General features: G+C 42.4%; 2 protein-coding genes across 2 annotated transcripts; one reads left to right on the forward strand and one right to left on the reverse strand.

Moving 5' to 3' along the window:
* Positions 1 to 66: 66 nt before the first annotated feature.
* LOC110507571 (inositol-tetrakisphosphate 1-kinase) lies at positions 67 to 4220 on the reverse strand. Its single transcript, XM_021587636.2, has 10 exons — positions 4109 to 4220; positions 3925 to 3949; positions 2466 to 2588; positions 2262 to 2379; positions 2069 to 2167; positions 1716 to 1756; positions 1321 to 1486; positions 1111 to 1178; positions 619 to 781; positions 67 to 430 (listed from the first exon to the last, which is right to left on the reverse strand). The coding sequence occupies exons 1-10, from the start codon at positions 4189 to 4191 to the stop codon at positions 300 to 302; spliced, it is 1017 nt and encodes a 338-aa protein (XP_021443311.1). The 5' UTR covers positions 4192 to 4220; the 3' UTR covers positions 67 to 299.
* A 1706-nt stretch (positions 4221 to 5926) lies between these two features.
* LOC110507572 (proteasome subunit alpha type-6) lies at positions 5927 to 8838 on the forward strand. Its single transcript, XM_021587640.2, has 7 exons — positions 5927 to 6247; positions 6667 to 6761; positions 7072 to 7153; positions 7326 to 7481; positions 7784 to 7962; positions 8068 to 8162; positions 8357 to 8838. Exons 1-7 carry the CDS (start codon positions 6172 to 6174, stop codon positions 8412 to 8414), a joined length of 741 nt encoding a protein of 246 aa, XP_021443315.1. The 5' UTR covers positions 5927 to 6171; the 3' UTR covers positions 8415 to 8838.
* Positions 8839 to 12226: the final 3388 nt, after the last annotated feature.

A 12226-nucleotide genomic window follows, 5' to 3' on the forward strand; every position in this document is an offset into this window, starting at 1 on the left:
TTTGTTAAACACTTTTTTGATTGCTACATGATTCCATATGTGTTATTTCATATTTTTGATGTCTTCACTAAAAAAGATAGAAAGAAAGAAAAACCCTTGAATGAGTAGGTGTGTCCAAACCTTTGACTGGTACTGTATGTGTCTGCAAGGAGAGGTGACTCAGACCCATATTATGAGATTTATTTAAAGGCAACCGTTGTCAATTAGGTCTCCTACTTCCAGGAGATTTCTGTACAGTATGTATCAGAGAAGATGAGCCAGGTCAGGGTCAAGGGTGAACGGTGAACCCAGGTCAGAGTTCAGAGGTCAGCCTGGGGAGTCGAGGGAGCAGGAGGACATGTTGCCTGGGGTTCTTCCAGTTCCTGGTTGTCCAATACTGACTCAATGTGACTGAGGAGGGAGGAGAAGAACTGAGGCACTCCCTCATAGCCTGGAAGAGAGGGACGGAAAGATATGGTTGATGAGGGAGAGAGCTAGAAAGAGAACATGAAATTGAGTAAGAGTGAAAGAGTAACATGGAAGCAAATATAGCAAAATAAAGTGACGTTGATGACTGTAAGTCGTTCTGGATAAGAGTGTCTGTTAATGACAAATGGAGATGAAGGATGGCCCAGTGACCTGGGAAGATGTTAATGTCGATGATAGTGAGGGTGTGCGTGTCGATGCTGACGATGACGTCCACCCCGAACAGAGCCATGCCCAGCTCTGCCCTCAGCTCTCTTACTAGGGCCACCATGGCCTCACCACTGGGGGGAGGCAGGCTCGACACCTTCTCATCCAGCTGAGACACAACACCACAGGACAGATGATCAGTTCATCTGTTCAGGGTCCCTATTCACAAAGTGTATCAGAGTAGGAGTGCTGATCTAGGATCAGGTCCCCCTGTCTATGTGATCGTTATGATCTAAAAAAAAAATCAAATTAAAGATCTTAGCTCAGCACTACTACTTTGAGACACATTATGAATACGGGCCCTGGATAGTACAAGGCCAATTGCACACAGTGGGTCAAGTAGAACAGGGTAAAGGAGATCGAATTCAATTGTACAGGAATCAGTGCCAGTGAATCAAATTGAACAGAGTTGATTGTCGGAGTGGAGGTTGTACTAACTGCAGTGAGGTGGGAGCAGGACTCTGGCTTGGACACCTCGTGGCTGTTGAAGAAGATCGTCTTCCTCTCTGGAGTCACAAAACACGCCATAGACATTAGGAAGAAGTTATATTGCAACAGATGATTAAAAACAGTATAAGCATGAGAATGAGAAATATCGAGAGAGGGAGAAGAAGAGGGAGAAAGAGGTGAGGGTGTGTCCACACTAACCATAGGGTCCAGGGGGGAAGTTCTTCAGCGAGGGCCTCTCCACAGTGAAGTGGTCCTCTCCCACCACAAACACCTTGTGCAGCACGGCACCGTGGTTGACGAAGCTCTGCAGCACACAGGGAGGGCGGGCCTCTGACAGACCAGCCATGCTGAAGATCAGAGACATCTATGGTATGGTGAGAGAACAGGGACACTAAAGTCTGAAGAACTAGAGGGAGAGCCATGGGCCACGAAACACCAATACATTTCTATAGAGAGAGTTCACAGTGTCAACAAAGCAGAAAATCACTGAGCCACACAAAAAGGCAGAACTGGTTTTATTTTATTTTTTATATATGGAATGTACGGGAAAATATGCAAAAAAAGACTCAATAGAAAGACAGGCAGTCTCTTACGTCATGGGAACAGGATCCATGAGCCACCCTGGTTTTACAGACTAAGAGGAAGAGGAATAGTGAGGTATGAGGAGACACAATACAACACGCGATCTTATGGGACACTTTCCCAGTCACAGGATCAGCCTAGTCCTAGACTAAAAATCACTTTCAATGGACAATCTTCATTGAACATGCTTCTTATTCCAAGACTAGGCTGAATCTGTATCACGGGGAATCGGCCGTAAATGTCTTGTAAATTAGACCAAAGAAGTTTGCCAAAAACTGAATCACCATAGGGAGCCTCTGTATATAATAATAAGATTAATTAGGTGTATGTTTATGTGTTTGGTTGTAGACAGTCCCTCACTGACTCAGAGGGAAGCTGAGGCCCTTGCTCTCCACGTCCTGCTGGATGACTGACAGGTCACTGGTGCTGATCTCCAGGTAGGGAGGGCTGCTGATTCGCCAGTCTACATGGGGATGGGATCAGGAAGAGCATAAAGAGAGAGAGTGCTTGGCTTGGTAGATGTCTAGAGGAAGGACAGTGAGGCTACTGTACTGTACCTCTCAGGGAGTTCTGGAGCTGGCTCATAATCCGATAGGAGGCAAAGCGATCCAGTAGCTGGCTCATTGCTGGAAGGGGGTCCAGGAGAACAGTATGGGGATGGGTGGACACATAACCCTAAAACAAAAACATATACTTTAGTATGATAAAATATGATGTTGTTATCACTGTTGAATCTAATTAAATGTGTCATTTTACCATACCTGGAAGTTGTCAAGGAGCTGTTGCGACTGGCTGTCATACTCGGCCTTGACAATGACATCAGAGAGCTTGTGTACAATGACCGCAAAAGGTCCTTGAGACTCCAATGGCTGACTGAGATCTATCTGTATCCGAAGAGAAAGGGAAGTGTGAATTAAATATCCTCTGCCTCAGGTACAACTTGATGTGTAGACATTCAAATGTAATGCTATGACATGCACTTGTGAGGCAAAAGCTATTGTTCCCCTCTGTTTGAGAGGACCTCCAAGCAGGTGACTGCAGGTGGCAGTGACAGAAACGACTGGCATGTCAGACATCTGAAACTGACAAGACAGAGACAGACAGGGAGAGAAGGAGGAGTAAGTGAGTGTGTTAGAAAGAGAGAGAGCAAGAGAGAGAGAGAGAGGGGGGGTGAGAGAGAGAGAGAGAGAGAGAGAGGGGTTAGGGTGAGAGAGAGAGAGAGAGAGAGAGAGAGAGAGAGAGAGAGAGAGAGAGAGAGAGAGAGAGAGAGGGGGGGGGGGGTGAGAGAGAGAGAGAGAGAGAGAGAGGGAGGGGGTGAGAGCGAGAGAGAGAGAAAGGGAGAGAGAGTCAGAGAGAGAGAGGAGAGAGAGAGAGAGGGTGAGAGAGATAGTGAGAGAGAGGGAGAGGGAGAGGGAGATGGGGGGTAAGGTAATAAAAGTGCAAACAAAGGAATGACAGAAGGAACTTAGACAAACAAAGGAATGACAGAAGAAACTTAGATAAACAAAGGAATGACAGAAGGAACTTAGATAAACAAAGGAATGACAGAAGGAACTTAGACAAACAAAGGAATGACAGAAGGAACTTAGACAAACAAAGGAATGACAGAAGGAACTTAGATAAACAAAGGAATGACAGAAGGAACTTAGATAAACAAAGGAATGACAGAAGGAACTTAGACAAACAAAGGAATGACAGAAGGAACTTAGATAAACAAAGGAATGACAGAAGGAACTTAGACAAACAAAGGAATGACAGAAGGAACTTAGATAAACAAAGGAATGACAGAAGGAACTTAGACAAACAAAGGAATGACAGAAGGAACTTAGATAAACAAAGGAATGACAGAAGGAACTTAGACAAATAAAGGAATGACAGAAGGAACTTAGACAAATAAAGGAATGACAGAAGGAACTTAGACAAATAAAGGAATGACAGAAGGAACTTAGACAAATAAAGGAATGACAGAAGGAACTTAGACAAAGGAATACACTTTATTTTATGTGTGAATGTGTGTCTATGTGACACAAATTAACATACAAACAAAACCAGAAATTGTTCAACTGGCATAACTTGTTACCCAACTACACTATAAAGCAATTACCAATGTATTACTCACATGCCTACAATTTGTATTTTTACAACCTTATAATGACAGTATTCTCATGTCTTCCATCACAAACCTGAGAACATAATGCAATGTAATGGAAAATTACTTACCTCAACCACCTCAACACTGTGGCTCCTGACCAGTGGGGATTCAATGTTGAGTGAAAATGTTAGGTGACAATTTATGACAGTTACACCGAGGAGAACGCATATGAGTAAGGCTGCAGGAGAAGCTCCATTTTAGCCTACAGTAGTATTATGTTTACAATATCATAAATTCAAAGTTTAAACTTACGCACAAAGCTCAGCAAAAGCAACCAGATTAATTTGTCTCCGTTTCTTATCACTCAGACAGAAACCTACCCTACGTCTAGACATTTGGGCAGAGGAGCAATGCCTCGGCTGGTTGTGCAAAGGGTAGGCAATACTGATGACTTCGGGGCGTGTTTGTGAGAGAGAGTGTGTGAGAGAGAGAGAGAGAGAGAGAGAGAGAGAGAGTGAGAGAGAGAGAGAGAGAAAGAGACCTCTTCTTTACGAAATGGGAGTAGGCACAGGTTTTCATATACTGAAGGGCAGTGGTTCATAAACTTTTAAGGAACTCTGTCAGCCTTCAATTCACTCTTGAAAGTTGTAATAGTAGAATCCACAAGGTGCAATTTCTAAATTGGGTTGTGCACCATCAGTTTTCCTCTTGTCATGTCAGTCATTGCAGATCTTAGAGCTATTTAGTAAGTAGCTCTAAGAACTGTAAGTAATTCCCAGATCAGCTAGCCCGTGTCAGCTAACGTTTTTTAGCCCATATATTTTGCTGTAATGTTTGAGTCACATGAATACACATTACACATGGCAAAATATATAGAATTGCATGAAAATGTGCTTTAAAACTTCAAAGTGTTCACTTCACCCCATGACAAAACATGTAAAATGGCAAGAAATAAGCGTTAAACTTGCAAAAGATTCTCTCCATCAACAAGAGGGGTGTGAACAGTTTGTGTCATGAACAGTGGGGGTGTTCCCCAATGCTGGAAGAGGGACCTGAGTGAAAAAGTTTGGGAACCATTGCTGTAGGGGGCCCTACCATCATTTGTTTAATAAGATACATGTTTTCTCATGATTTATTTTGCCAGTAGGCCTATATCCTTCCACAGACAACTTCCTTATTGCGATCAAATTATAACCAGCCTTACCAGTGTGCTGTTAACAATATTACCGTGAGCAACAATAGTACAATCGGTGGTCCGCCTTCAAAATAAAAGTCCCCAAATGAACCATGCAATCGGGTACAAATTGTACAATTATGCCGCAACTGGACTATATCATGCTAAACAAAGTTGAAATGTTGTTATAGAAATTCAACAAAAGATAATAATTTGTTAATTTGTTGAAATCTGTTGAAATCGCAATATGGATGTATTAGACTTCAGAATTGCATTGGGGGCATACTTACATTGCAATGTACAGCCTTACCTAAGGATCTTGGGTCCATGAAATGGGGTGTCAGCCTACTAAGTGACACTCACAGAACATAACTATGTAGAGTGTACACAAATATTAGCATCATAGCTCTTATTGAATGAATTTAAAGGAAAATCCACCCCAAAAATATATTTTGGTATTTGTTTCATTGGTCTGTTGTTGATATAGTCCCAAACTGTTTTCCATGTCAGCAATCAAGTTTTTAAGATATATCACTTTCAAAATTCAGAAATACAGCCGGTATGATGCATTGTGCATCTTATGATTCTGCGTTTTGCATCACATTGACTAGCATAGCTGTTCTGTGAATGTCACTGAGTAGGCTGATGCCCCATTTCATGGACATAAGATCCATAGGTTAGGCTGTACATTGGAATGGAAGTATGCCCCCAATGCAATTCTGAAGTCTAATATATCCACAGTGCAATTTCAACCAAATGTTACATTTTTGTCAAATTAACTCATTATTAACTTTTGTTGAATTTGTATAGCAACATTCCAACCTTGTTTAGCAATTTAGTCCAATTGTGGCATGATTCTACAATTGTTATCCGTTTGCTTTAGTTTCAATTCTGGACTTTTATTTTGAAGGCAACCCGCCGAGTCCACTATTGTTGCTCACGCTAATGTTGTTCACAACACACATGTGCCAACCTTCTCATGATTCATTGAAAAAAGAAAGAGAAAGTAAAACTCCGGGAAGCTCTACAAACGTCTTTATCGTCCTCTGCTCTCTATTGTAGAGTGATCTTCTTTTTTTGTACCACAAAAATAAAAATAAACTATGAATATAGTCCTATAAGGTTATTAGGCTACTGCAGAAAAGGTAACAGGTATCTCGCCGAAAGTTCACTTCTGGTGACCATCATTTGAAGCAAAGCAATGTCCCGTGGTTCGAATGCTGGATTTGACCGACACATCACGATTTTTTCTCCTGAGGGCCGCCTCTATCAAGTCGGTGAGATATTTTGCTTCATTCCTCCGGTTTTGCTTCATGCAGCGGATGACCTAGGCTAGTCTAGCCTCCGTATAGGTATCGTTCTGTAGCATCTCAAATGTAAGATATTCGCAATATGTTGCGCTGTATCCGATGTTGAGCATCTCCATAGGCCAAACGTGTAGTATATTGTGATTGTAAACATAGAGTGATTGTGTATTTCACATAGAATATGTCGGGGGGACGAACGTTTTAAATGTGCTTTTCTTGTCTGTGGTATTATTTGTTCGTCAATTAAGCGATCTACCAATGTTTGAGACTTTCCCAAGAGCACCTTTAGAAGTATAGTATTCAAAGTCCCCTGTTTACCCCATGCAGCTTTTAAAAGTTAGCCTATATTTAAGAAGTATAATCTCATGTTCTCATGTGTTGCCCCTCAGAGTATGCCTTCAAAGCCATCGCGCAGGGTGGGTTGACATCACTGGGCGTGCGGGGGACAGACTGTGCTGTGGTGGTCACACAGAAGAAAGTGCCGGTAAGATATTCCGCGTCGGTCCTTAGCTACATCTCCATGGTACCAGGAGCTTCTTTCTTGGTTGTCTTTGTCTTCATCCAAATTAGAAAATGAACGCCGATATCTGGCTTGAGAGAAAGAGTCAGTCATGAACAGTGAAGCATGACCGAGTGGTGTCTCGAGGGTTCCTGCTGACAGGACACAAGCCATGGTTTTGTTAAAGCTTGTCCAAGGAAAGCTGGTATTGTGGAACCAACCCAATATTCCTAACAACAATGACGTATCATCTATTATATGTGTGTATATATGTGATCCTGTCATTATACTACAGGACAAGCTGCTGGATTCTGCCACTCTGACCAACATGTACCCACTTACCCCACGCATTGGATGTGTGATGACAGGACACAATGGTGTGTACAATGGCACAGACGACATCTCACATCACACACGCGCACACGCTCGCACACACACACACACACACACACACATCACGCGCACACGCACACACACACACACATCACACGCACACACACACGCGCACACACACACACACGTTTACCCTCTCTTCCTCTCCCCCCTCAGCGGACAGTCGATCCCAGGTCCACAGGGCACGAGTGGAGGCCGCCGAATGGAAGTACAAGTTTGGCTATGACATCACAGCAGACATGTTGTGTCGGAGAATGGCGGACATCTCCCAGGTCTACACACAGAATGCTGAGATGAGACCTCTGGGATGCTGTGAGTGGTGTCGTCCCGTCACCCGGTCTCTCTTTCCTCTTCCTCTCCATTGATTCACCACACTAGAATTCCAAATGGTAGCGCAAAGAGTGACTCTTTTCACTTTGTTCTGCACTCAGTTAACTGAAAATGTGCTTAGAGTTTTGAAACATGAGCCATTTTGATGATCTGTTTAGATTTTTGTGCTTAGAGTTGTGAAAATGGCATCAAAGTGATTGAAAAAAACAGTAAGTGCAGTAGGTGAGTCCTCACTCCCACACAGAGGACACAGACCCATAACCATCTCCTCCCCATATCTCCAGGTATGATCTTTGTGGCCATTGACCCCCAGCTGGGTCCCATGCTGTATAAGTGTGACCCGGCAGGCTACTTCTGTGGCTTTAGGGCCACTAGCGTGGGGGCCAAGCAGACAGAGGCTAACAGCTACCTGGAGAAGAAACTGAAGAAGAGGCCGGAGCTGTCATATGAGATGACTGTGGAGGTAGGCGGATGGATGCCCCTGGATACTCATGGAAACATCTGGCGAAAAGTGAAAATCTGTACAGTATTCAGTCTCTCTCTCTCTGTTGCTTTCCCTCTTCTATAGCTGGCCATCTCCTGTCTCTCTTCAATTCTGTCCATGGACTTCAAGCCCAGTGAAATTGAAGTGGGTGTGGTGACTAAGGAAAGCCCCAAGTTCAGGTGCTATACTATCACAGTAACTGCATTTCGTCATCACTGTGCTTTTCCATATGCTCATATGGTAATGATCAATGTTTTAGACGAGGGAACAACAGCCAAGTGATCAATATGCAATTCATCTATCCTTCTCTCTTTCTCTCTTCCCAAGCCTGTTTCTAACATCCACTCTCATCTTCTCGTCTTCCCCCTCACAGGACACTCTCTGAGACAGAGATCGACACCCACCTGGTGGCCATTGCTGAGCGGGAGTAGAGGTGCAGCCATCCACATACAGTAGATCAGGGTGACTAACTAACCTAGTGGTTCAGTAATTGGACATTAATACTACTGCAGTAGATCTACTTCAGACTGCTGTTGCAGAAGGTCCCATCTTAAACAATTCTAGGATATTTTTCTACTTTCCAGCTATTTACATCTGCACAGGTTGATTTTCACCTTCAGTCTGCATATCTAAGCTCCTAGGACATACAGCCAGGCCGTAATTAGACTTTGGTTGTTGTTGGAATGGTTTGATCGTTTCATCCATCCTATTTATTGTCTGTATCTCATTGAACCTCGTTGTTCATGACCACCAAATGGGTTTTAGCTACCTGTGACCAGAGCATTACTCATGTCATCTATCACCTGCCACAGAAACACTGTCTAACAGAATAAAAACACATCAAGTAAAACAAAAGAACACTAATATCCCTTTTTTATTCTGATATGCTTAGATGTTTTCTGTAGAATCACAAAAGACACAGTAGTGCTTAACCTTTTGCATTTATTTGATTCGACACGTGTAACTGGAGTTCTGGGTCCATATTCACAACGTGTCTTAGAGTAGTGGTGCTGGGGCCGTATCCGCAAAGCGTCTCAGTAAAGGTCCTAGGAATCCTGTTAAAACGTGTTTTAACACACACACAAAAACTCCCAGCTCAGAGTAGGTTTTTAGGATGATGTTATTAAGACACTGCTCAGACAATCTCTGAGCCAGGAGTAAAATCTGTTCATAAAAGTTTATCTCAGCTGGTGATCACAACAGTTTGAGGTACCACAAAGGAAAGATAGTGATGACGCTCATTGAAGTTGTTGCATATGATGGGGAATAACCGTTGGTGATGAGGCATCGCCAGCTGTGAACTCTATAGCATGTTTCAGACAACCATCAAATGTTGCAATGGTAAAACGATATATGCTGGATGCGATCACTTTGCCTACTCTTAATTCTTGCCTAATAGCATCCATCTTCTTTAAAAAAAAACAACTAATTCTGATGGTTGTAAAAAGTGGAATTTTGATCATATTACCATTATATCAACACACTCGTCACTCCTGTTTAACAACTCCTAATCGCTTTGGCACAGTAGGCATTAAGTCACTTGCCGATAATGTTGCATAAAACGTTTGAAAGGTCTTCCATTTTCATCGAACACAATCAAAGTTAACGTAGGCCCTAGATGGCTTCAGTGGCCCAACTTATCGTCATGCCCAATTTAGGCATATTTTTAAACAATGTGATATTGCTCTTCAACGGGATAACCTGATTTAACTTGATGTAGGTTAATTAAATAATCAAAAGAAAAACTTGATTATTGATTAGCCTAGTGGTTCTAAGTACAGTGTGCCTTGCGAAAGTATTCGGCCCCCTTGAACTTTGCGACCTTTTGCCACATTTCAGGCTTCAAACATAAAGATATAAAACTGTATTTTTTTGTGAAGAATCAACAACAAGTGGGACACAATCAATAATGGAACGACATTTATTGGATATTTCAAACTTTTTTAACAAATCAAAAACTGAAAAATTGGGCGTGCAAAATTATTCAGCCCCTTTACTTTCAGTGCAGCAAACTCTCTCCAGAAGTTCAGTGAGGATCTCTGAATGATCCAATGTTGACCCAAATGACTAATGATGATAAATACAATCCACCTGTGTGTAATCAAGTCTCCGTATAAATGCACCTGCACTGTGATAGTCTCAGAGGTCCGTTAAAAGCGCAGAGAGCATCATGAAGAACAAGGAACACACCAGGCAGGTCCGAGATACTGTTGTGAAGAAGTTTAAAGCCGGATTTGGATACAAAAATATTTCCCAAGCTTTAAACATCCCAAGGAGCACTGTGCAAGCGATAATATTGAAATGGAAGGAGTATCAGACCACTGCAAATCTACCAAGACCTGACCGTCCCTCTAAACTTTCAGCTCATACAAGGAGAAGACTGATCAGAGATGCAGCCAAGAGGCCCATGATCACTCTGGATGAACTGCAGAGATCTACAGCTGAGGTGGGAGACTCTGTCCATAGGACAACAATCAGTCGTATATTGCACAAATCTGGCCTTTATGGAAGAGTGGCAAGAAGAATGCCATTTCTTAAAGATATCCATAAAAAGTGTTGTTTAAGGTTTGCCACAAGCCACCTGGGAGACACACCAAACATGTGGAAGAAGGTGCTCTGGTCAGATGAAACCAAAATTGAACCTTTTGGCAACAATGCAAAACGTTATGTTTGGCGTAAAAGCAACACAGCTCATCACACTGAACACACCATCCCCACTGTCAAACATGGTGGTGGCAGCATCATGGTTTGGGCCTGCTTTTCTTCAGCAGGGACAGGGAAGATGGTTAAAATTGATGGGAAGATGGATGGAGCCAAATACAGGACCATTCTGGAAGAAAACCTGATGGAGTCTGCAAAAGACCTGAGACTGGGACGGAGATTTGTCTTCCAACAAGACAATGATCCAAAACATAAAGCAAAATCTACAATGGAATGGTTCAAAAATAAACATATCCATGTGTTAGAATGGCCAAGTCAAAGTCCAGACCTGAATCCAATCGAGAATCTGTGGAAAGAACTGAAAACTGCTGTTCACAAATGCTCTCCATCCAACCTCACTGAGCTCGAGCTGTTTTGTAAGGAGGAATGGGAAAAAATGTCAGTCTCTCGATGTGCAAAACTGATAGAGACATACCCCAAGCGACTTACAGCTGTAATCGCAGCAAAAGGTGGCGCTACAAACTTAAGGGGGCTGAATAATTTTGCACGCCCAATTTTTCAGTTTTTGATTTGTTAAAAAAGTTTGAAATATCCAATAAATCTCGTTCCACTTCATGATTGTTTCCCACTTGTTGTTGATTCTTCACAAAAAAATACAGTTTTATATCTTTATGTTTGAAGCCTGAAATGTGGCAAAAGGTCGCAAAGTTCCAGGGGGCCGAATACTTTCGCAAGGCACTGTATTTAGAGATATCATGTGAAATAGTCCTCATGTGAAGTCATTGTCAAAAGTGCAAGAGATACAGTTGTGTTTATCCGTAGGTATAGATTATTTATAGATTGATTATATAGAAATATCAAAACATTCTAACTACTCCAAAGCAATTGCATGTGACGCCAGAAGCACTGACTCACTGCATTTTTCTATTATCAAGAAACCTGCTGGTAACTGTGTCCTAAATATCTGTTGACTAGGTGGGACTCTTATGACGAAAGAGGCTTCATGCATAGCTTATATTTTTACCCATAAGAGTAGGTGTAAAATGTCTCTATTCTCATCACTTCCGACCAATGTTGTACTTGGAGACGCTTTGAGGATACATGTCCTGATCTAGGATCGATTTGTCCTTTTAAATCATAATGAAAAAGAGAGGGGACCTGATCTCAGATCAGCTAACCCTATTCTGGGACACTTTGTGAATATGGGCCCAGACATCAAACAATAATCCATGCACAAATGAGGGACACACACATTCTATTACAATTCTCCTACTGGCCATGACCTCACTTCTCTGTTCCACACGCTTTCCCTGAAACCCACTGTAGGAGGCTACACTTCAGTACTGGGCCAGTAGATGGTGCTATTGAGATAATGATCAGAGTTTCAGCAGGTATCAGGGAAATAGGAATTCAGTTCACATACAGTAGATAACCAGTGGGGAGCGATGTTGCTTAACTTGTGATATCCTTCCCCTTGTGGCCTTGCTGCCACTTCAGCACAAGGCATGCACATGTGCCTCATTGGTACTTCATATAGCCATGTTGATGTTTTTTTTGCCTGTTGATAATGCCACGCTACATT

Source organism: Oncorhynchus mykiss, chromosome 27 (genome assembly GCF_013265735.2).
Source record: "Oncorhynchus mykiss isolate Arlee chromosome 27, USDA_OmykA_1.1, whole genome shotgun sequence".
NCBI classification, from domain to species: Eukaryota; Metazoa; Chordata; class Actinopteri; order Salmoniformes; family Salmonidae; genus Oncorhynchus; species Oncorhynchus mykiss.

What these genes read in the sequence shown, in the direction of transcription:
- LOC110507572 (XM_021587640.2), top strand. Translation starts at nt 6,172, where the DNA reads ATGTCCCGTGGTTCGAATGCTGGATTTGACCGACACATCACGATTTTT. An exon ending in GGGCCGCCTCTATCAAGTCG is followed by an intron (nt 6,248 to 6,666) that starts GTGAGATATTTT and finishes GTTGCCCCTCAG; the next exon opens with AGTATGCCTTCAAAGCCATC. An exon ending in CATATGAGATGACTGTGGAG is followed by an intron (nt 7,963 to 8,067) that starts GTAGGCGGATGG and finishes CCTCTTCTATAG; the next exon opens with CTGGCCATCTCCTGTCTCTC.
- LOC110507571 (XM_021587636.2), bottom strand. Translation starts at nt 4,191, where the DNA reads ATGTCTAGACGTAGGGTAGGTTTCTGTCTGAGTGATAAGAAACGGAGA. An exon ending in CTTCCCCCCTGGACCCTATG is followed by an intron (nt 1,179 to 1,320) that starts GTTAGTGTGGAC and finishes TTGTGACTCCAG; the next exon opens with AGAGGAAGACGATCTTCTTC. An exon ending in CGACATTAACATCTTCCCAG is followed by an intron (nt 431 to 618) that starts GTCACTGGGCCA and finishes CCTCTCTTCCAG; the next exon opens with GCTATGAGGGAGTGCCTCAG.